Here is a 26,198-nt window from a genome sequence, read left to right on the forward strand (position 1 = left end):
CAAAATGGACTTGAGATGTAGCTCAAGCAGTAGGGTGCCTGCCATGCAAAAACCTGCTTTGCAAGTCAAAGCCCTCAGTTCAAACCCCAGTTCCACCAAGAAAGAAAGAAAGGAAGGGAGGGAGGGAGGAAGGAAGAAAGGAAGGAAGGAAGGAAGGAAGGAAGGAAGGAATCAAACAAAAACTCTGGAACTGAAAAGTGTTAATAACTGAAATGAAAAATCCCAGGAGGAGCTTCAATAGCAGATTTACTCAGGCAAGGGGAAGAACAACTGGACTTAAAGATAGGACAAGTGAAAATGTGGAGTCTGAAGAATAGAAAAATGAAAAAATTGAATACAGCCTAAGTGACTTGTGAGACATAAAGTGGATGAACATGCATTACCAGAGTCCAATAAAAGAAGAAAGGGATAAAAAATATTTGAAGAAATAATGCCTGCAAAGATCCCAAATTTGATTAAAGATATGAGCCTACAGATGTAAGAAATTCATTGAAATCCAAGTAAAATATTTGTTTTTTCAGTGCTGGAGATCAAACCCAAGGCCTTGTACATGCTAGGCAAGCAGTCAACCACTGAGCTATATCCATAGCCCTCAAATAAAATAAATTCTAACAGATCCAAACCAAGATACATGATAGTCAAACTTTTGAGCCCTAAAGACAGAGAATCTTGAAAACAGCAAGGGAAACACAACTCTTTAATAGAGATCCTTAACAAATTAACATCTGATTTTTCATCAGAAGCCATGAATGCCAGAGCATACAATAAGTGCTAAAAAAAAAAAAAAAAGGCAAAAAAAAGAACTGCCATCTAACATAGTCCATCAAATCCGGCAAAACCATCTTTTGTAAGATTAAGTACACCAGTGGCTCACACCTGTAATCCTAGCTACTCAGAAGGCAGAGATCAGGAGGATCATGGTTCAGGCAAATAGTTTGGGAGACCCTATCTCGAAAAAACCCATCACAAAAAAAGGCTGGTGGAGGGGCTTAAGGTGTAGGCCCTGAGTTCAAACCCCAATACTGAAAAGAGGTTCCCAGAAAAACAAAAGTTGAGGAAGTTCATTACCACTAAACTTACCCAAGAAAATGCTGAAGAGTCCCTCAAGTTGAAATCAAAGAAGTCTAAACAGTAACTCAAAGCCATATAAAGAAATAAAGTTCTCCAATAAAGGTAAATATATTGGCAAAATATAAAAGCTAGTATTATTTTATATTTGACCTACAACTTTGTTTTTTTATTACCTACAGGATTTAAAGGGCAAATCCATGAAAAATAACTATAAATTCCTATTATTGAGCACAAAGTACAGTAACACCCTCCCATCTGTGGTTTTGCTTTCTGTAGTTTTAATTACCTGCAGTCAGCCACGGTCCAGAGATATTAAATGGAAAATTCTAGAAATAAACAGCTCATGTTTTGAACTATAAGCTGTCAGAGTAACATGACGAACCCTCATGCCCTCACATGGAACATGAATTATCTCTCTGTCCAGTGTATCCACATTATATGAACCGCCTGTCTGCTAGTCAGTTATCAATCAACTAACTCTATGTCACAATACCTGGGGCATTCACCTCACCTCACCTCATTCATGCAGCTGCTATACCATCTCACATCATCACAAGAAGGGTGACTATAATACCATGAGATAGTTTGAGAAAAGAGGTCATACTCACCTAAACTGTTATCAGATTACTGTTTTGTTTGTCTATTTTATTATTAGAATTTGTTTGTTAACTTCTTAGTGTGCCTAAACCATAGTATGTATGCCTAGGAAAAATCATGGAACATATAGGTTTAGTATTATCCATGGATTGAGGCATCCACTGGTGATCTTGGAACATACTCTGTGGATAAGAGGGTTTACTGTATAAATAATTTATGATGACAATAACACAAAGGGAAGCAGAATTGAGCTGTGTAGGAATGGCATTTTTGTAAGCTACTGAAGTTAAGCTGATGTCAATTCAAACTAGATTGCTACAAGCTTAAGATATTAAATGTACTATCATATTTCCATAATAGCCATAAAGAAAGTATCTAAAAAATATGCATAAAAGGAAATGAGAATAGACTCAAAACAGTTCACTACTTAAACCAACTTTTTTTCAAAGAGGTGGCCTGGGGGTGTGTGTGGCTCACGTGGTAGAGCACCTACCTAATAACCACAAAGCTTTAAGTTCAAACCCCAGTACCACAGAAAATAAATTAATGAACAAAATAAAAATAAATAAATTGTAAAGATAAAATACATGATCCAACCACATGCTATATATAAACATAAATGGACTCACAGAAAAAGATATTCCATGCAAAACAGAGGTGGAGTGCTCTATTAATGTCAGATGCAAGGCTTGTAGTCAAAAGCTGTCACAAAAGGTAAAGAACAATGCATGCTCATAAAAGGGTCAGCTCATCAGAAGTTGTAATCACTATAAACATGTGCACAGACAATAGAGTCCCAAAACATAAAGTGAACTCTGACCAAAAGGAAGAAATAGTTTTATAAAAATTTTAATATGCCAATTTCAAATAACAGAATATCTAAGGCTGGACATGTGGCTCAAGTGGCTGAGCAACTGTTAGTAAGCACAAAGCCCTGAGTTCAAACCCCAGTACTGCAAAAAAAAAAAAAAAAGCAAGAAATAAAGAATACCTAAACAGAAAACCAATAATAAAATAGAAAATTTGAACATTCCGATAGGCATATGTAGAACACTCCATCCCATCCCATAACAGTAAAATAGATATACTTCTGAGATGCACATGGGACATTTTCTAGATAAACTATAGCACAAAATAAAATTCCAGTAAGCTTAAAAAGAATAAAATTCAAAGCTCTTTTCTGACCATGATAAAATGAAATCAGATGTCAGTAACAGAAACAAAACTAAAAAAATTCATAAATAAGTAAAAATTAAACAACACACTCTTAAAACACCAGATGAAAGAAATAAGGAAAATAAGCAAATACTTGGAGACCACACTTACAAAAAATGAAAACATGCCAAAGCCTATGAAATATAGCAAAGTAGTATGCAGATGGAAATTTATATTCATAAATATCGGCATTTGAAAAGAAAATGACAGCCGAGATGTAGTTCAGTGGTATAGCACTTGCCTGGCATGCATGAGGCCCTGAGTTCAATCCCAGGACCACCCACCCATCCCCCAAAAAAAGAAAAAAAGAAAATAATCTCAAATCAATAGCTATTTTTACATTTTGGCATTCTACAAAAAGAAGAGTACACTAAATCCTAAGTTAAAGAAGGAAGGAAATAAAACAAAGTAGAAATAAATAAAATAAAAAAGAGAAAAATGGAATCAATGAAACCAAAAGTTGGTTCTTTGAAGAAAATCAAAACTGACCTTTAGATAGAAAAAAAAAAAATCTGAATAAAACTAGAATGAAAGTGGGAACATAACTATCAGTCTTATAGAAATAAAACAGATTATAAGCAAGTACTATGAACAACTTCTTATCAACAAACTAGATAACCTAGAATGGGTAGGTAAACACATTCCTAAAAACACAGAAATTACAGAGCAGACTCAAGAAGAAAGAAAAAAATCTCAACACTCCTAGCGTAAGTAATGAGATTGAATTAGTAATCAAAAACCTCCCAAAAGAGAAATCCAGTACTAGATTGCTTCATGGATGAATTTAAAGCATTAACAATCATCCTCTCAAACTGTTCCAACAAAACAGAAGAAACACTTCCTAAACTCATTCTATGAAGCCAGTATTATCCTGTTACCAAAACCAGATAAAGGCATCACTAGAAAATTACAGACTAAAATCCTTTATGAATATACTTGAAAAAATCTTCAACAAAATATTGGCAAGCCGAATCCAACAACACATTAAAAGGAGTGGGGTTTATCCTCTGGGATGCAAAGGCAGCTCAACATTCAAACAAAAACAACAACAAAAATCAGGTTAAAAGACAGGATGGCAACGTGCCTGTAATGCCAGCACCCAGGAGGCTAAGGCAGGAAGATTGCATATTCAGAGCCAGCCTGGGCTACATAACAAAATCCTGTCTCAAAAAAAAAAAAAAAAGTAATACAGCATATTAAGAGAAAGAAGGCTAAAATAAAATAGCATATGATCAATTTCTCAAATGCATTTTTTTTTTGAGGTGCTGGGGATTGAACCCAGGGCCCTCATGCATGCAAGGCAAGTTACTATTGAACTTTATCTCCAGCCCTCAATCTCTCAATTAACTCTGAAAAGGCATTTGACAAAATCCAGCCCCCTTTAATAAAAAAGCAGTAAGAATACAGAGCAGCAGAGCAAACTGGCTCACGCTTGCAATCCTAGCTACTCAGGAGGCAGAGATCAGGAGGATCACAGTTCAAAGCCAGCCTGGGCAAATAGTTCATGAGATCGTACAATGAAAAGCCCATCACAAAAAATGGCAGAGTGACTCAATGTGAAAGCCCTGAGTTCAAACTCCAGTACTGCAAAAAAAAAAAAAAAAAAAAAAAAAAAAAGGAATACAGAGCCAAAGAGGACTTCATAGGTAAGGGCATCCATGAAAAGCCCATATCTAAAATCATATTCAACAGTGAAAGACTCAAAACTATCCCACCAAAATCAGGAATAAGACATAATACTATTCACCACTTCTATTCAACATTTCCCTTGAAGTCCTACCAAAAAGAGTAGACAAGAAAAAGGCACTGAAATATTGGGAAGGAAGAAGTAAAACTATTTCTATTTGCCAATAATATAATCCTATGTATGTATATAAATCTCAAAGAATCCATAAGGAAGTTACTAGAATAAATTAATCCATCAAAATTTGTGGGTACCAAAATCAACCCAAAAAAAAACAATAGTGTTTCTATATAACTGTAATGAACAATCTGAAAAGGAAATTAGGAATGCAATTCCATTTATTACCTAAATGAATAAAATATCTAGGAATAGATTTAATCAAGAAGGTGTGTTTTATGCTAAAACTACAAAACACTGCTGAAGAAAATTAAAGATGACCTACATAAATGGAACGCCATCTGTGTTTATGGGGAGGAAGACTAAATATTGTTAAGATGTTACTATTACCTAAAGGAATCTATAGATTCAACACCAAAATTCTAAGTGTTTTTTACAGAAATCTAAGTCTTCAAATTCTATGGAATTAGAAGTGGTCTAAAGAGCCAAAACAATCAAAGGGGAAAAAAAGCTGAAGGACTCACATTTTTCTGATTTTAATACATACTACAATGCTACAGTAATAGAACTGTAATTGCCCAGTTTGATGATACAGGTATGTAATTCCAACACTTGGAAAGCAGAGGCAAGACAGATCACAAGCTTAAGGACAGCCTGGGTTACATAGCAAGACTCTGACTAAAAAAAAGCTATAAAAAAGAAGAGCCCAGAAACAAATGCATACATCTATGGCCAACTGATCTTTGTCAAGGGTGCCAACTATAGTCAGTGAGGAAAGAAGAGGCTCTTGGACTAATAGAGCTGAGACAACTGGATTTCCACATCCTAAAGAATGAAGCTGTCCCTAACTCATACCAAACACAAAAACCTACTTATCTAGCTACTCCAGAGGCTGCCACGGGAGTGTCCTAAATTCAAAGCCAGCCTGAGAAACTTAGTGAGACCCTGTCTCAAAATAAAGTGAAAAGGGACTGGGGTATTAGCTCAATGGTAGCTCAATGCCTAGCATGCATGAGACCTTGGCTTCAGTCCCAGCACAATTAAAAACAAACAAACAAAACATGAATAACCTTACTATAAGAGCTAACCCCATAAACCTCTTAGAAGAAAACATTCTTAACATACATACATAAATCTTCATGGTCTTGGATTTGACAATGGACTCTTACCTATGACACCAAAGGTCAAGTGGTGAATGAGAAAATTAATAAATTAGACTTAGTCAAAATTTTAAAAAACTTTTGTTCACCAGAGGACATTATTAAGAAACAAAAAAGCCAACATTTTGGTTGGGTACGAATGACAGAAAATGGGATGTAGCTCACTAATAGAAGGTCTGCCTAGTGTGTGTATCCTAGGTCAATTCCCAGTACTGCAACAAAAAATACATAATTAAAAAAAAAACTCTCCTAAAAACAACAAAATATAAATAACCAAACTAAATAATGGGCAATGGACTTGAATAGACATCTCTGTAAAGAAGATATACAAATGGGCAATTAGCATGCTAAACCAATGGTCATTTGCCATGCTAAATATCATTAGTTATTAGGAAATACAAACCAAAACCACAATGAGGTACCATTTCATACCAATTAGAATGGAGTAGAAAAAGAAAAAAATGCAGACAAGGATGTGGATAAATTGACATTTGTGTATTACTGATAGGAATATAAAATGGTGTAGCCTTTATGGAAAACAATATGCAGCTAACCACAACAACTGCCAAATGATCTAGCAATTCCACTCTAAAATACATACTCAAAACAAGTGAAAACAGGGACTCAAATCAATACATTATGCCAATATTCATTATAGCAAATAATTATAGAAAATATTCACATTAGTCAAAAGCAGAAAGTACCAAAATGTCAATAAACAGATGAATTTATAAACAAAATGTGGCTTATACACACAACAGATTATTCAGCCTTAAAAAGGAATGAAATTCCAGTACATGCTACAAAGTGGATGAATTTTGAAAACATTATACTAAATGAAAGAAGTTAGACACAAATGAACAAGTATTTTCTGATTCTAGTTATATGAAATATCTAGAATAGGCAAATTACTATAGACAGAAAGTAGATTAGAGGTTACCAGGGACTGGGAGAAGGAGAAGTGAGGAGTTATTGCTTAATGTGTATAGTGTTTCTATTTAGGGTGATGAAAAATTTGGAAATAGATAGTAGCAATGGTTGTACAACATTGTGAATGTAATTGAAGACACTGAATTGTATACTTTAAAATAGTTAAGCCAGGTATGGCGGTGCATGTCTATAATCTCAGCACTTGAGAGGCTGAGCCAGGACAATTGTGGGGGTCAAGGCTAGCCTAGGTTATATAGAAAGACCCTGCCTCAAAAACAGCAACAAAAATGGTTAAAATGGAAATTTTAGTGTTATACCTTACAACAAAAACTTTGAACAGAAAAATTAAGTCTACGTATAAGACTGAGAATGTGTTTAAATAAAACAGTTACAAGTATAATCATTAGTAACTGTACCCCATTATAAATTACTGAACCATGCATAGAAAATAACTGTTTCAATAACTCTAAAAATGAGAAAACATTCACAATACAATCAAAGAAAATTTAATGCTAAGTATTTTATTAAAGTATAATTTTTTAATGTGAAAAAATTGCCTCAGGAATTATAAGAGTAACTAAAAATTAAGTTAGCTTATTACAAAACATCCAAATTAAAAACTCAAGTTGTTTTATTGTTTTGAGGGTACTGGGGTTTGAACTCAGGGCTTCAGGCTTGCGAAGCATTGCCTGAGCCACACCTCCAGCCCTCGACTTGTTTCTTATTGAGACTACTATACTATTCTTTGTGTTACATCCTTCTAACCCTGAGCCAAGCTACTTTCTACATACTAACATTGATCCCATTTGCACTTAAGCTGCTTTAACACATATGAGCGGATTACAGATCTTTTGAATCAAGGATACAAGTTTTACAAGAAAAATGATGTATCTTTTAATTTTATATATATAATGCTTGCCATATAAAGTATTCGATTAATTTAGTGAACAAAACCAAACCAGTAGAAATCAGCATGAAAGTGGCTTCTTACTGTTATAGTTTTAAAATACCTATTTTAAAAATAACTGTGAGTAATTCAGGGTTCATAAAACCAAAATTTTTCTTTTTAGTGGAGGCAGAAGGATTGCAAGTTTTAGGCCAGCCCTAGACTACATAACAAGACTGTCTCCAAAAACCAAAAGAATTTTTCTTCTTTTCCCCCATGAATATCCCCACTTTCAACACCAGTGTGAGTCTGTTACAAGAATTTAACTTCATGAGGAATTTCATTTACTGATTTCCATCTGTTTGCTTCTGAGGAAGCCCTGAAAAGGAAGCCAACAAGGACTCATCTTCGTGGCTGTATGGCTGGACTACTCAGGGCACTTACTGCTGGGTTGTCTCAAGTACTGGTTCACTATTTAGGGTGTCACCTGAATTGTTTTCTTCTGTCCTACTGTTCTGTTTGAGGTTTTGTGCACTACAGAATTATATAAACATTGAATATGAAACAAAAGTTTATTTGATTAGCTATGGAAACAAACTGTATACCATTCATTTTAATGAAAATTTTAAGTTTTTACTTTTAAGAATTCACCTAAAGAAATCTTTTTAAAAATATAATAGGTTTTGGGGAAACAAATTACCAACTTTGAGGGGAAAACTGTAATTCAATCCTCCCAAAATCAAGAGATGACCCTGGCTCATCATGAGAATGAGCCATTCAGATCTAACTACAGGCAGCATAAATTCTGAGGACCCCAGCAGCTGCACTCTGAAATCTTATTACTGTGTGTGCAGTGGCCACCCTGATAACTGGCTCCTCCTCCATGACTGAGCATAGCAGGTCTGTTCCTGAGAGATGTGGAACACCTATGACAGTCAACTCCTTTAGTATTGCACTACAAGCTAAGACACTTTTACCCAAAGTTCTTCCTTACCTCTCTCCTTCACTTGGAGTCTCATAATTCCCCCTGCCTCCTGCCCCCTTCCCTCACAAGCATTTCACCTGATAAATTTCTTACCTAATTCATCAGCAGTGTATTCTTGAGGGAAAAGTCAGAACCACAGGCAATTCAACTGCCATGTACTCCCAGTCTACAGATTCAAACAATCTTTAAAAGCCATTTTAAACAATGTTTTAAAGATTCAATCTTTAGGAGTCATGAAAGTACTGAGGATATGAACGGATTCATTGTACTTAGGAGACGTAGTTGTAGTAGAAAGGCTTTGGGGAAGAGGTGGCATTTGAAATGGACATCATCTAAACCTTCAGGTGTTACCTGCCTGTCATTACCCAGGACGATCCAACAAAGAGGGCTTCCATATCTTCCATACAAGGCTACCCTCAAGGTGTAAATCCCTCTACCACAGTTCTTTCACAAGCTCTCACCCCCAGAGTACTACTGATGATTTCTGTTTCCCTCTGAATATGCTACTCTCCTAGTATTCCCTCTTTCATCACCATCACCACTTAGACCCCTAAGTCAGAAACCTGGGAATCCTCTTTGACACCTCTCTCATTGCCCTGTCCATTAATCACCTATCTACCTCAAAAATCACTCTAAAATTTGTCCCGTTTTCTCTGTTCCAACAGATATTGCCCTAGTGAAGACCACCAGCATCCCTTCCACAAATGGCTGAAAAATCTCCTAACTGGACTTCCTGCCTACAGTCCAGTTCTCATTTCATCCAGGCTCCACCAAACAGTAACCTTCAAAACTTCTGTCAGGGCTTAAAACCCTTCATCAGCTCTCCAGTGCTCATAAAATAAAATGCAATAATTTGGTTCACAGTGGGGTGGGGAGGGGGTTGAGGGGGAGAGACAATGGGGGTGATATAACTAATGTACAATATAAGCCTAATCAGACCTCTGTACAACAAATATATCATAATAAAAAATTTGACTCATAAAATCTGGCCCCATACCCCAGACTCCAGCTACTCAGGACTAAAATGCTAAAAGCTATCACAAATCCTTAGAACACACTCCTCTTAATTCTTAGCTGGTTAACTCCCACTTCTTTTAAATATCACTTCTATCATGCCCAAACAAAAGAATGCAAGGCTAATCTCCTAGCTTCCCATTATCACCCCAACACCATTACTCTTCAGCCCATTCCATGCTACCTTTCCATTAACTAGCACCTTTAAAATTCTTACTTTTTGGGGCTAGGCACATAGCATAGCTTAGTGGTAAGAGTATGTGCTTGGGATACAAAAGGCCTTGGGTGCAATCCCCAGCACCAGAAAAAAAATAAACAAACAGGACTGGAGACAGGACTCAAGTGGCAGAGCAGCAACCTAGCAAGCATGAAGCTCTGAGTTCAAACTCCAGTATCACCCAAACCAAAAAAATATATAAACCCCTGGAAGTAACCCTGCCTCCCCCACACCCAAAGGATTGCAGTGAAAGAACAACCCCAGGCCACAAAAAACAACAACAAAGTGAGACCTTGTCCAAAACTAAGTAAAATAGGGCTAGGGAGCATGGCTCAAGTCATAGAGCACCTGGCTAGCAAGCACAGGAGTTCAGACCCCAAAACCAAAAAACAAAAACTTACTTTTTAAAAATGTAAAATCCTTTTTTCCCAAATAAAATCCTATGCAGAATCTCCAATGAATAAAAGAGGTAAACTCAGGTGGGTGCCTGTGACTCACGCCTGTAATCCTAGCTACTTGGGAGGCTAAGATCTAGAGGATCGAGGTTCAAGGCCAGTCCAGGGAAAGTGGTCGAGGCCCCCCCACCATCTCCAAAATAACCAGAGCAAAAAAATGGACTAGAGGCATGGCTCAAGTAGTACAGCACTTCCTTTGCAAAGCATAAAACCCTGGGTTCAAACCCCAGTCACATCAAAAAAAAAAAAAAAAAAAAAAAAAGCTGAAAGTAGGGGATTGCAAAGCTCTCTCCATTCAGCCTCCTTTTCTCCTGAGGAACTTAACTCACTAAAATCTTAAGATTCAAGACAATCAGAAATCATTATGCTATACTATACTGTTTACTCAAAGGAGGCAATTCAGTATAGTGGAAAAGAGTTGCGTTAGAAGCTAACCACCTCTTTACTGACTAGAATCAGAAACTCTGATTCTATTCCTTATTAGTTATAAGATCTTTTCTCACCTATAAAACTGACATATTAGCACCTTAAAAGTTGATGTGTGGAACAGAGAGAAGTATGTAAACTCAAGAGCCTAAGATACTGGTAAATAGCAGGAACTCAATGCTAACTACCATAGTTTATTATTCCTGGTAATATAAGGTTGTTTTTAACATTAACTGTAAATCTATAGTAATCAACAGAGATCAATGAGATAATGGAGAGTTTAGAAATAAACTAATAGATCTATAAATACAGACATAGATATGTGTATTTATATATACACATGAAATAATTTAATTTTTATAAAAAGACTAACACAATCTAATAGGGAAAGGAAGCTCTCTTCAACAAATAGTTCTGAAATAACTAGATATTAGCAGAAAAAAAGCTCAATTCCTACTTTATATCACACATGATAATTAATTTAAAATGGACCACAGATTATATAAAAGCTAAACTAATAAAGTTTTTAGAAGACAGCATTAGAATATCTTCATTATTAAGTGGTAGAGCAGCAACCTAGCAAGCATGAAGCTCTGAGTTCAAACCCTTGTACCACCCAAACCAAAAATAAATAAATAAATAAACCCCTAGTGGCAGGCAAAGGACTCTGAGACAGCAATAATCTTAAAAGAAATAAATGATAAATTTGACTCCATTAATAGTAAAAATTTCTGGTATGGGGATAAAGGAGAGCAGTGGAAGGGGTGAATTAAAGTATAATATATTTGACACATTGTAAGGACCTTTGTAAATGCCACAATGTACCCCCACCCAGCACAACAACAAAGGGAAAAAATTCCATTCAGTGAAAAAAAAAGTACTAAAAATTTCTATCTGTTAAAAAAACACTATTAGGGAGCTAGTGGAGTGGCTCAAGTGGTAGAACACCTGCCTAGCAAGCACAAGGCCCTGAGTTCAGTCTTCAGCACCGGAAAAAAAAAAACCTCACACACACACACACACACACACACACACACACCTGACAAAGGACAGCTATCCAGAATATGCAAAGGGTTCCTATAATTCAATGCTAAAAATATAAATAACTCTTTTTCTTTTTTTGGTGGGATTGGCATTTGAACTCAGGGATTCATGCTTGCAAAATGGGTGTGACTCAAGAGCCACACCTCTGGTCCATTTGCTCTGGTTACTTTGGAGATGAGGTCCAGAGAACTATTTGCCAGGCTGGTCTCAAACCCCGATCTCCATCTCAGTCTCCCAAGTAGCTAGGATTACAGGCATAAGCCACTGGCACCTGGCTAAAATTTTTAAATGGACAAAAGGTTTCAGCAGACACTGCCCAAAGAATATATATGAATAGCCAATAAGAACATGAAAAGATACTCAATATCATCAGTTATTAGGGTGACACAAAGTCATATTGAGATCTACTACAAGCCCACTGCAATAATTAAAATTAAAGACTGGTAACACCAAATACAAGCAAGGATGTGGAGCAACTGGAAATGTAAAATGGTACAACCACTTTGGGAAAAGGTCTGGCTGTCTCTTATAAACTAAACAGACACCTACCCTATAAGCCATTCCTTTTGATATGTGTGCAAGAGAAATGAAAACGTATGTTTACAAAAATACTTGTATAAGAACATTTGAGGCAGCTTTATTCATAATAGCCCCAATTTAAAACATTCAGGTACCCACCAACTGGATAAACTGACATATTCACATTATGGAAAAAAAGGACTGAATTCCTAAGAACACAACCTCAAAAACCTAACCAAAAATATATACTGTACAATTCCATTTATATGAGGTTCCAGAACAGGTAAGATTAAGTTATGGTAGGATGATAAAGATCAAATAGTGCTTGTCTCTGGGAGAAGGGGGCAGGTATTGATGAGAGGACACATGGAGCAAATTTCAGGACTGATGATGATGTTTTCTATCTTGGTAGAGTCCTTGGATTGTATGCATTTGTCAAAAAATTAAACAGTACAATGAATACACATGTGTTCCATTGCACATAAATTTTTCCTTAAAAAAAAAGGCACAAGAAGAACTGTAAAAAAAAAAATACTGAGCTGTAGTTACTGATGCATACTGAAGTGTTTAGGGGTGAAGTGTACTGATGTGTGCAACTTTGTAATGCATCAAAACATAGGATGATGCCTGTTATTCTACTGGCTCAGGAGGCAGAGATCAAGAGGATCATGGTTTGAAGCCAGCCCAGGCAAATAGTTCAGAAACCCTATCTTGAAAAAAACCTATCACATAAAAAGGGCTGGTGGAGTCGCTCAAAGTGTAGACCCTGAGTTCAAACCACAAAACCACACACACATACACACACAAAAAAACACACATAACATGGATGGATGGATGGAAGGAAAGATGAAAGATGTATAGACATGTGATGAGGCAAACACAGTAAAATATTAATATCTAGATGATGTGGGTATATTGCTGTTCACTGTACAAATCTTCCAACTTTGGTGTGTATTTAAATTTTTTCACAATAAAATGCTAGGGTGAAAATTTGGATACAGGGCTAGGGGTATAGTTCCAGCAACAGAGCAATTGCTTAACATGCTTGAAGCCCTTGGTTCAATCCCCAGTGCAACACATTCACACACACACACACACACACACACACACACACACACACACACACCACACAATCACAAGACAAAAATATTCTACAATGAAGGGCAAAGTGTTTTCCTCTTTTATCCACAGATGTAGTAGACAATAATTTAGAGAGGGTAGGGAGTACTTGTCACTTGTAGTATCATTTGGTTAAAGCATCCTTCATGCTGTTATTTCTGAACCACTCTGCCAATTCTGGATTACAGTCTTCTCTCCACTATAAAACATCCTATAATCCTTGTGGATTTAACCATCATCCAGACACACAACCTGTTTCTCAATACACTAATTTTAGAGCACCTACATGTTTCATCTCCTCCATCTCTGGAATCTTAAAACTATAAAACACAACAAATGCCATCATTTCTATTTTTAATCCCCTATCTACTCCCAATAACCTTCTCTTCTAACCCATTAAGATTTCTAAACAATGCTGGTAGAAGTGGCTCAAGCAGTAGCACCCCAGCCTAACAAGCACAAAGCCCTGAGTTCAAACTCCAGTACCGTCAAAAACAAAATAAAACAAACTTTCAAACCCTTTCTTAAACCAGGTGCCAGTGGCTCACAGCTATAATCCCAGCTACTGAGTAGACAGAGATCAAGACAAACACACTTTGAAGTCAGCTAAGGGCAAAATACTTCCTGAGACTCTATCTAAAAAAAAAAAAAAATCACAAAAAAAGGGCTGGCAGAGTAGCTCAAGCAGTAAGACCACTTGCCCAGCAAGCAAGCATGAGGCCCTAAATTCAAACCACAGTGACACCAAAAAAAAAAAAAAAAAAAAATTTAAACCATGCAGTCTAAAACAGAAGCTTACAGCCATAAGCCTCTACATCAGAAAATTAGAGAGATATCAGATAAATAATCTGGTATATCTCAAATTCTTAGAAAAACAAAAGCAAGCCAATCCAAAAAGTAACAGACAGAGATTACAAAATTCAGGACAAAAATCAATGAATTGGAGACCAAAATAATAATAATAATACAATCTATCAATGAAATGAAAAGTTAGTTCTTTGAAAACATAATCAAGAGTGACAAATCTGTAGCCAAATTAACTAAAAGAAGAAAAGAGAGGACCTGAATTAGTAAGATCAGAAATGAAAAAGGGAATATTACAACAGACACCAATGAAATCAAGATGACCATATATTAAAATGTATATATTAAAAACATATACTCCTACAAACTGGAAAATGAAGACATAAGTTTCTTGACACATATGACTCACCAAAATTGAACCAACAGGTCATGAAAAACTTAAAACATCTGTAACAGGCAATGTAATTGAGACCATTATAAAGAATCTCCCAACAAACAAAAGCCCAGATCCTGATAGATTCACTGATGATTTCTATCAGACCTTTAAAGAAGAACTAACAACAATGCTCCTCAAATTATTCCATAAAGTTTAAAAGGAAGGAATAGTACAAATTCATTCTATGAAGCCAGTATTACCCTAATACCAAAGCCAGGTAAAGAATGCATCAAAAGAAAACAAAGTTATAGGCCAATATCCCTGATGAATGTAGATGCAAAAATCCTCAATAAAATACTTGCTAACAGAATCCAACAACACATTAAAAAGATCATACACCATGATCAAGCAGGTTTCATTCCAGGGATGCAAGGATGGTAAAACATACACAAATCAATAAATGTAATACAACACATAAACAGAATCAAGAACAAAAAACACATCATTGTATCAATGGATATAGCAAAAGCCTTGAACAAAATTCAATATCCTTAATTATAAAAGCACTGAAGAAACTAGGAATAGAAGTCATATTCCTCAACATAATAAAGGCTATATATGACAAACCTACAGCCAACATCATACTAAATGGGGAAAAACTGAAGCCATTTCCTCTAAAATCAGAAACAAGGCAAGGGTGTCCACTCTTCCCACTCTTATTCAACATAGTGCTGGAATTCCTAGCCAGAGCAATAAGGCAGGAGAAAGAAATACAAGGGATTCAAAGAGGGAAGGAAGAAGTCAAACTGTCCCTTTTTGCAGATGACATGGTCTTATGCCTGAAAGACCCTAAAAACTCAACCAAAAAACTCTTAGATCTCATAAGCATGTTGAGCAAAATAGCAGGATACAAAATCAATACACAAAAAGAAGTAGCATTTCTTTATACAAACAATGAACACTCTGAGAAAGAAATCAGGAAAACCATATCATTCACAATAGCCTCAAAAAATTTTAAATACCAAAGAATAAATTTAACAAAGGAGGTGACTGACCTATACAATAAAAAGTATAAATCACGAAAGAAAGAAATCAATGAAGACATTAGAAGATGCCCATGGATCAGCAGAAATCAATACATGACTGAAAGCAATCTATATGTTCAGTGCAATCCCTATCAAAATTCCAATGACATTCTTCACAGAAATAGAAAAGTCAATCCTAAAGTTCATATGGAAGCACAAAAGACCTTGAATAGCCAAAGCAATCCTGAGCCAAAAGAGCAATGCTGGAGGTATCACAATACCAGACTTCAAACGATAGTAGAGCCATAGTAATAAAAAAATACCATGGTATTGACACAAAAACAGACATGAGGACCAATGGAATAGAAGACCCTGACACAAACCCACACAATTATAGTCATCTGGTTTCAACAAAGGAGTCCAAAATATGCATTGGAGAAAAGACAGCCTCTTCAACAAATGGTGCTGGGAAAACTGGATATTCACCTGCAGAAGACTAAAACTAGACCCCAGTCTCTCACCTTGTGCTAGCATCAATTCAAAGTGGATTAAATACCTTAATGTAAGATCTGAAATGGTGAAGTTAGTCCAGGAAAAAACAGGTAACAAACTGGACTGCATAGGTAATAACTTTATGAATAGAACCCTACTAGCTCAGCAATTAAGAAAAAGGATTGACAAATGGGACTTCATGAAACTAAAAAGCAAAGAAAACAGTCACTAAAGAGACAGCCTACAGAATGGGACAAAATCTTTTCTTTCTAGCTGTACATCTGACAATAACCAGAATATACAGGGAGCTCAAAGAACCAACAACCCACTGCATAAATGGGTAAATGAACCAAACAGACAAGTCTCAACAGAAGAAATAGGAATGGCCAACAATATGTGAAGAAAGGCTCAACATCCTTGGCCATAAAGGAAATGCAAATCAAAACTACACTGAGATTCCACCTCACCCCAGCCAAAATGGCCATCATCAGTAACACAACCAAAAGCAAATGCTGGCCAGGATGTGGGGGAAAAGGAACATTTCTACACTGCTTAGTGGGAATTAAATTAGTTCAACCACTATGGAAAGCAATATGGAGGTCCCTCAAACAACTGAAAATAGAACTACCATATAATCCGGCAATGCCACCCCTGGGCATATAACTGAAGGAATGTAAATCAGGATATGATAGAGCCACTTGACACCCATGTTTCTTGTAGCACTATTTATAATATGGGAGCATGGTGACAAAGAAAAAGTAAGTTGGTATTAATCTATTAAAGCACAATAAATATAGGTCTGAAATGCCAAGATGAAACCCCCTTGGACTATCAACATACACTTAAAAAAATGAAGGACAGGAGGGTAAAACATTTCTTTTCCAGGGGTAGGTACCAGTGGGAGGAGAATGGGCATAAGGAAAGGGTGAATGAGGGTGGATATGGTAGATGTATTTTGTATTCATATATGAAAATAGAAGAATGAAGCCTGTTGAAATTGTTCTAAGAAAGGGGGAGGAAAGAGGAGAGAAAATGATGGAGGGTAAATCTAACTAATGGATATTGTAAGCACATATGTAAATATTACAATGTATCCCCCTCTGTACAATTATTATATGCTAATAAGAAAAAAAAAGATTTCTAAGCCATGGAGCCTTCATTTTTCTTTAGTCCATTTACCTCTTTTACAGTCTTACTCCTTCCTATCACCTGAAATACCCCTTCTTAAGTCTCTACTGCAGTCACCTACAACTATCTTCTATACCCATTTACCTGAACTGACGAGTACTATTGGAGAAAAATCTCACAACCAGACCAACGCTACTCCAAAATTATGGTCTCCACAAGCACACTACTCAGTAATCCCATTCTAAATCACTGGTTGGCTCCACCTCCAACACACAGCATCAAATTCAAAATTTCATCATTCTTCTTAAACTCCTTACTGATTCCCCTCCTTACTTTATATAACAGATCTGCCTTTCACTTCATCATGAAAATAAAGGATACCAAGCATAAACTTTCTGCTCTCCCCCCCAATCAAACCCAACTTTATCACTTTCATTCCAATCTTGGAGAAAAGGATGTCACCACCCCTGCGAGTAGCATGCCATATGTTTAAAAATGCAAACTCTGTAATAAAATTAGTTGGGAACATTAGCCTTTCCAAATCTCAGTTTTCAACCCTGTAACTGGAAGTGATAGTAGTATCCTATGAGAATTAAGTGGGAACACAAATGAAGCATTTGAAATTGTATCTGAAAAGCAGTTCAAAGTAAACTACATTGCTCTCTTTGGTTAGTACTTTCACTTGCATTCTCTACCACCTCCTGCCCCAAAGGCTCTTAACAAGGTTCTGTCACCTTCAAATAAATTACACAAATGTCTTTCCCAACCTTGAATGCTTTTCTTGCCTCTTCATTTCCAAACTTCTAGAAAAATAATCTGAAAAAGAAAAAGGTCATGTGTTCCCTGATCTTACATTTTTTCTTGTTCCTCCATTTTCTATCCTCACACTAAAACTGCTCTGATATAAGAAACCAATGGCCCCTTGGCTGTCAAATCTAATACTTTTCAGGTACTTTGACTTTCGGATAGCCTGAACTCTTGTCTTGAAACTTAACTTGTCTTTCAGCTTCTCAGACACTAGGGCCTCATTCCTTCTGCCTTACTCCTTCCTTCTCCATCTCCTTTGATCACTGCTTTCCCTTTGTTCGCTTCCTAAACATTTTTTCCAATCCACTCCCCCAGTTCTGACACCAGCCCCATTTCGGTCTTACTCTAATCATTTTACTGGGTGCTCCATGTTTTTTTTAACACCTGCATTGAGATACAACTGACATAAACTGTACATCTAACTAAATAATCTGACCAATTTTAGTATATGTTGACATGCCTGAAACCATTGGCATAATCAAGATAAGTCAACATAAAAGCTTGTTTTTAAAACCAATGATCAACATTAGTCAGCATTTTCTAGAATTTTATATAAACAGAATTATACAGTATATGGTTTGGTTTTTTTTTTTTTTTTTTTTTTGGCTGAATTTGAGGTTCAGCCATGTTACCAGGTATATCAATATTTCATCCCTTTTTATCCCTCTGTATGGCTATGTCACAATTGGTTTATTCATTCACTTGTTGATGGACATTTGGATTATTTCTAGTTTGGGGCTAAATAGACCTGCCAAGAACATTCACATGTAAGTCTTTATACAAATACTGGCTTCATTTATACTTACAAACCTAGAAGCTCCAAATTTGCTTCATCACATATCAAAAACCAATTGCCAGTTGGAAAAGTCCACCTGGATTACCTAAAGGGACTTTTAAATCAATTTGTCCAAAAAAACCACCTCATCATGCCACTCTTCTCTCCACCCCAAAGGCTTCTCCTACACTCTGTCCTAACTAAAGCACTCAAACCTGAAACAAGACTCTTCCTGCTTCTTTAACATTCCCCAATCACCCAGTAAGGTACTAGATGCTGTCTACTCTGCCTTTTAAACACCTCTCAAATACAATCCATCTCCACATTTCCATCCTAGTTCAAACACACATCACTTCTTAACTGGACTAGTAAACTACCTTTCCAACTTTTCTCTTTACTTCAAGTCAATTTCCATTCTGTGGTCAAAGTGAATTTTCTAAAATTCAGATCTGTTGTGGCTTTACATCTTTCAGACAAAATTCAAACTCTTCAGCTTAATGTACAAAAAAAAAAAAATCACCTATAAACTAATCTTCTTTCCAGACTCACCCCCTACCACCTCAAATCATGTTCTCACTTAGTCTTTTCTGATTACATCATTTACCTTTTTATCCTTAGTGCTAAGGGCAATACTTCCTCTGAGGCAAGCATGATATTTTGTGTGATAAGATAGAGCTTAAACTGATAGATGGAGTGAGAAAGATACAATGGGACATTTTGAATATATTCAGGAAAAGTGGCAGTCTTGTCTGGCTGAAGCAAAGACTGTGGTAGGGAATCCAGTCAGAAGATCAGGATGAAGCCAGATCATCAACCACTATAAACTCCATGCTAAACACTGTGCACTTCATCTTACATTAAGTTCAAAGACATTAACAATTCTGAACAAAAGCGTGACAGGTTCAGAAGTACAATATAACTTCTGAAATCTAGAAGATGGGTAAAGGCAAGCACAGTTAAGAGGCTATCACATTAATCTGGGAAGGGGACTCAGAGCAGCTGGGGAGGGGTAGAAGAACATGTGAGAAGGGAATGAACATACAGGTTTTGCCTGAATGGGGACAGTAATGCAGAGAGAGAGAGAGTCAGAGATGACTCCAAGGTTTTGAACCAGTCAAAATACTAAAGCTTTTAATCAAGAAGAAATTTTAAACTGATAGGTGGAGGAGGGGTATGTGATAACTTTAGTTTAGGTATTCCTTACCCATTTATTCAAATTGATTGCCTAAAAGGTAGGTATCAGACAGTCATGCATAGGGAATAAAATGAGGGTAAGACATTTCTATTCTAGTTGTATGGGAAGAGGGGCAGACAAGCAAAGTGGAACTTAAAATTCACTGCTAACAGTTAGGATAGGGTGCTAAAAGAAAACAAAGGAGTAATATCCAACTCAGCCCTGAGGAGATCAGAATAGCTCTGAAGTTGTGTACATCCCAAAGGATGAACAGTGTTTGGCCAGGCAAAGACGGGCATTCTAGATGAAAGGAACAGCATGTCCAAAGTGGCTCAGATAAAAGAGCACAAGTTGGCCACTCTACCTACAAGTAGTCTAATAAATCTGAAGGAAGAGCTCAAGATAGGGAGACGCCCCCATGAAGTACCCAGCAGATGGGTGACAACACAGGTTTTGAGACACAAAATATACGTTCAACCTTGTCTTGGGTGTCTTAAAAATCACTGATGGTGGATTTTAAAATAAATAGAAGAACCTTACACATCAGGTAGATTGTATGCACTTTCACCTCCCATCACTTTTGCGGGGGTATCTCTGCTTAATTAAAGTAAAAAGCTGGATTATTTAAATAAGCCAAGAACAGTATTGGGATTGTGGTAAATTAGAGATACATGCCCTGTCATAAAAAGGAGACATTTATTCAACTTCAGCACAGTTTACTGTCTTGCTTGAATGTGGGCCCTACGTGGAAAGATTTTCCTATTTTTCAAGGAAAGCTGAAAATTCAGATTTTTATGTAATATTTCCCATTGTTAAGTATTGGCAACTATATTTAAAAAAAAACTGTGTCAAACAAAATGTATCTGTGGACAGATTTCAGCAAGGGCCACTCCTGTGGCAGTCAGCCCAAATCTACTAACCCCTACAATACTTTTGTCACTACTTCAAAGGGCATTCGACTGGTATCTTTGTGGTTCACTGGGGATAGGAACTGTTTGAGCTCAAACTGGTAATGCTTTTTCATATATTTTAAAACAATTTTTCTGTCTCCCCTTGCCCTGTCAGGATACCAGCTTCTAGCATCACTGAGACACACTATTCCACTTCTATCACAAACTAAGAAGTCAAGCTTGCAAGTAAAGCAAAAGTAAATGGATAGAGTGAAGCCTGATGGGATTTCTAATGAATAAAGTATGTAAGGCTTATGGCATCTTTTATTTGTGACTGGTGAGATGCTTGGGGAAGAGAAAATCAGTAACTTAAATCTGAAATATAAGAGCAAATTCCCCTAAAAACCAGTTTCTACTATAAGGTAGGAAAGGGGGAGAGGGAGGACAGGGTAAAACGGAAAGTAAAAGTTGCTGGGCTTTGAGAAGTATCAGACACCTTTTAAGACATTCTGGAAAAGTATAAATGTTTAGAATGAAAAAGACACCAAGATCTCAATTCTCAGTAGGAGTAAAACTACATTTTAACCAGATAGCGTGAACATTATTTGAGCAACAAGAAATAGAGATTTTAAAACACTATTAAGAGTAAAGCACGGGGGAGGTGGCACAATGTATACACATGTAAATAAATGTAAAAACGGTAAAATAAAAGAAAAATAAAAGTTGCTTACACTCAAAAAATGTAGAGCAATCTCTATGGAAAAAGAGAACAAAATTATTCTGGTTGTTTTTAAATCCATTTGAACATTATCTGTTTCAAATGTTTCCATACAGTATTTACTGTCACATTGTTGCCTTAGAAGCTTTTACAACGTAGCAACATTTCCGTAACTTCAGTTAACAATTGACAAACTTGAAAGTAACATACAAAGGTTAAAAATTCGAAACGGCAAACCAAACGACCGTAGCAAGATTCTTAAACTCTCCAAAAAAAAAAAGACCAATCTGAAAATAGGGGCATGAGCACCACCCCGGTTTGTGAAGAGAACAGAGTTATTACTGAGGGCGAGCAAAGCAGGCCAGGTTCCTGCTGGCTGGCAGGCTCGCAATTACTTAGAGCAAGCATTATGGCCAGAGCATTCCCGAGCCAGTAAAACAAGCATGCTGGACACCTAAAACCGGGAGGCTGACAGCAGCTCCGTGAGACCGAGAAGGCGGAAAGGTGGCCTGCTTTGACCTCCACTGAAAACCGAGGTTCCTCCAACTGTAGTCTCGGAACCAAGGGGCAGGGCATTAACCTCTCGGTGCTGGGATTGTTCGGACAAACTCTCCCCGGCTTCCTGCGGCCTTCCTTTCCACAGGCACTGGGGGAATGTCAACACCCACAGCTAGCCGAGGGTGGGGGAGACCTCTCAGGGTGCGCGGTCCCTTCGGAGGGGCGACGAGATCAGGACGACTCAGGGCCCTGCGCGCCCCGCCTCCCAGCCCTCGCCCAGCCCCCGCGCCGGGGGACCGTAGCCGGAGAAGCGGGGCTCCGCGCGCTCCTCACCTTTTTCAGTGCAGGCACCAGCAGCCCCCGCCACTTGGGCGCGTTCTCCTCGCTGAAAAACTCGTACGGCAGCTGCTGCGCCTGCATGGTGCCCCCGGGGCGCCTCTGGGCGGGGAGAGGGGCGGCGGCGGCCGGGCCCGGGAGCCGCGAAAGGGTGAGCTCGCAGCGCGGAACAGGGCCGCGGCCCCACCGGACGGCCCGGCCCCCACGGGGCGCAGCGCGGCCGGGCTAGCCCCGGCGAGGAGGCTGGGGGGCGAGGCCCGCACCCGGCCACCAACCCGACACAGGAACCAGCCGCGGGGAGCGAACGTAGCCCAGCGGCGGCGGCGGCGGCATCCCGCACCACCGCCCCGGGGCAGCCCCCCGCCCCTCCCCGAGCCGCCCTCCGCCGCGGCCGCCGCCGCCGCCACCGGGTTGCGCTCCCGAGCCGGCCGGGCCTGGCCCGCCGCGGAGCGGGCGGCTGGGGGAGGGAGTGTGGAGGGCGCTCCGGCCGCGGCGCCCGCTCGTCCCGTAGGGGCCTCCCGAGCGCGCGAGCCTCCGGGCGGGACGCAGCTGGGCCGGGGTCCGGCGGGGGAGGAGAAGGGCCCGAGGTCGTTGTTGGGGGATCGCTGCCCCGAGCTGCCGCCGCGGCGCCGCCGACGCCGGTGTAGCACTGGAGCTTCCTATTAGCGAACTGAACCTGCTCGCTACTGAGCATGCGCCGCCAGGCCAGGCGAGTTCTCTCCGGGTTTTCCGGCTCCCCGGGAAGGAGGAGGGACGCACCCGAGAGGGAGGGCGCGCAGCGAAGAGGTGGCTGCGCTCTCCCGAGCTGCAGCGGGGGAGGGGGACGGAGGACCCAAGAAAGCGAATCCGAACAGAGTGGGGCCTGCAGGGGAAGGGGTATGGCGAGCTACGGTAAATCGGTCCCCATTGTGTGGTCCGGCCGCCAGAGATGCACCCCTCTTCTGGAGATCCTGGGCCTTTGGTTTCAGAAAGGGGCGTGTGGGTCTGTTAGCGCGCGCGCGCGCGCGTGTGTACTTTGTTCGCCAACAAGAAGATAAGGAATGCCCAGAGCGTGCAGTGTCTACTAAACAGACTGCCCAAAATAGGTTCCCTCTCACGAAAGCTACTGTTCAGTATTTGTCGGATAGTAGGAGTAATTGCCATGTTTCCAGTCGGTCTTTCCATATCATCAGGAATGAAGTGTGTACGTATGGTATTGATTTGTGTGTGTGTGTTAGATCCACTCTGTTCGGACCCACCTCAAATATGAACTCAATAACCATTTACCTCCAATAGAAGTTGAGACCTCCTCTGCAGTTCCCATATCCACAGCACTTTATGAATGTTTTGTTTTGTTTTAACTGTGGAGGCTTCCGACTAGATAATTAACTCCTGGAGGGCAGATCTTTGTAAACAGGGGCTCTCCCCCCGAAAAGGCATTTAGTGTTTGTGGAATGCTAAAGCAGCAGTATCTATAAATCGTCCCTCCATCCCAGGAAGGCAGATGTTGGTAGTGGCACACCTCATGGTTCATCGTTAGACGCTTTCAGAGTACTACCTCATTTAATGTTCGTAGCGATTCTCTTGTTTCACTTCACAAGTGCCAAGGCGGTTCAGAGAACTAGCCTGGGTTGAAGTTGACATTGTATCTCGCTATTCCGGGGCACCTTAACCAGTCACGCAGATGGTAAGGTTTGAGCCATGGTTCTCAAACTCTACCTCTTTGAAAGTCTGAATGGAATCTTAAATTCCTTCATTTTATTTATTTTTTGGTGGCACTGGGGTTTTGAACTCAGGGCCTCATGTTTGCTAAGCAGGCACTCTTACCGCTTGACCCACTTCACCAGCCCTTTTTTATGATGGGTTTTTTGGGATGGGGACTTGCGAACTATTTGCCCAGGGCTGGCTTTGAACAGCGAAACTCCTGAGTAGCTAGATTTACAGGCGTGAGCCACAGGCACGGGCAAATTCCTTCATTTTAAAATATACAACAAACCTTACATTTCAACAACAACAGAAACTACCCACACTTACATGTTCAGAATGTCATTTTGAAATCCATTCATAAATCCTCTGTGTAAGAAGCAGTAGAGGAACCGTAGTTTGGAAAGCAGTTGGGGGCATGAAAGGGGTTTTAGAGAAGAACATGCCAGCTATCTATCTTCTAATGTTTAAAGGACTGTGATAACGAAAATGACTGGCTCCTGCGGTTCTACAAGATTGAACCAAGATCAGCCCTCTGCAGAAAACTATTCATTGGCTTCTCATTGCTCTTAGAATACGTTTCAAACTTCTTACCATAGTCTACAAAGCCGAGCATCTGGCTCCTATTTACATTCTCGACGTTTTCTCGCCCTCTCCAACCATGGCTCACCACACTGCAGTCACTCTGGCCTTCTGTCTATTCCTAGAAATCACCTTCTTTCCTGCTTCGATCTTTTCTCAACCCAGAGCTCCTAGTTAGTTGTTCACCACCTCCAAGAAGCTTTCTCTGCTCAGTCTAAATAGTTTCCATCTGTATGTTTCTACCATAAGTCCTGTAGATTTCTTTGTTAGCACTGGATCATCGGATTTTTAATTGTTACACTAGAATGTAAACGCCAAGAGATCAACAGTCTTGTCTATCTAGTTCATCATCGTATCCTCAGGACCTGTGCGCCAGCAGTATTTCTGAAGGAATCAGAGTGCATTGGAGGAAACTTTCAGGAAGACTACATAAATTGATACCAGAAAACAGGTGATCCTCGAGGGTGTGCATTCATTCATTCAGGATGTCAGAAAACTGATTGGAAATCTTGATCTCCAACGTCCCCTTCAACTAGGAATCTCTGATTTAACTACAGAGGGGAACAAGCACTAGAAACATGGATCACAGCCTGGAGCTGGTCTAGCTTAGGAGCCAGGACAGGTTGTCACCAGAATGGGAGGCTGGGGCGCAAGCAGCTGGAGGGAAAGTGCAGTGCAGACTCATGCTTCTCACGTGAGGGAAGACAGCGCTAAGGTCAGGGAGCACTACGAGCCTCTCTGAACCGTTTGCCTTTATCTCTTGGGACAAAACGAAACACCTACGAGCGTGCAGAGTAAGACGACAGCACAACAGGCGCTAAAGCGTGCGGGTTTACACGCAAATGTCCCCCAGGCCCCTCTGCTTTAACCGCCAGCCGCCGCCCCGTGGCGCACGCGCCAAAGCCTCCACAGCGCCCCTCCTGAGCGCTATGCGCCCCGCGCCGCGGCGGACGTGACGCACACACGGGGGCGCGTCCAGATGCACGAGCCGAGCCCCGAGCCCCGACCCGGGCGCGTCCAGGCGTAGTAGCGGAGCTCCGAGCGCAACTGAGCTCGGGCGGGGAGGGCGCTCGGCCCCCGGGGCGCCCCTGCAGATGGAACGGCAGCTGTCGCGCCGCTGACCCAGCACCGCTCTGCTAGGTCCCCTGGCCTTGCCGCCAGCAGCTTCAATGATCTTCCTAAAGCAAACTTCGGATCCAGAGCTTCCACTGGCCGTCCCAGTGTAAAGTCCAAAGTCCTTAACCAGACACTCATGGTCTTGCATAACCGAACCACTACTTGTCTTTCCAGCGAAATCTCCTACTCAGAACGAGCCTCCTATAAACGCATCAGTTATCTGTTTCCTGCACAAGCTGTTCCGTGAACCTGGAATGCTTGTAACCCTTTTTCTCCAATCCCCGCAGCACAGTCCGGTCCCAGACCCCAGGTACTTGCTCACGGTGGAAGTCACCCGCTGTGCGGGCCCCCAGCT

At 39.7% G+C, this 26,198-nt stretch overlaps 1 protein-coding gene across 2 annotated transcripts in view; it reads right to left on the minus strand.

Annotated features, from left to right (window-relative positions):
• The window catches only part of Sos1 (SOS Ras/Rac guanine nucleotide exchange factor 1), a 137,168-nt gene extending 114,409 nt beyond the window's left edge, over positions 1-22,759 (minus strand). The window contains exon 1 of one of the 2 annotated variants that reach the window (XM_020161976.2): positions 22,460-22,759. In XM_020161976.2, the coding sequence (XP_020017565.1) occupies positions 22,460-22,546 (87 nt within the window). In that variant the 5' untranslated portion in view covers positions 22,547-22,759. The remainder of the gene's footprint in view (positions 1-22,459) is intronic. The other variant, XM_074049536.1, reaches the window with a different exon arrangement.
• Between the last annotated feature and the right edge of the window lie 3,439 nt (positions 22,760-26,198).

The sequence above is a fragment of the Castor canadensis genome, chromosome 12 (genome assembly GCF_047511655.1).
Source record: "Castor canadensis chromosome 12, mCasCan1.hap1v2, whole genome shotgun sequence".
NCBI classification, from domain to species: Eukaryota; Metazoa; Chordata; class Mammalia; order Rodentia; family Castoridae; genus Castor; species Castor canadensis.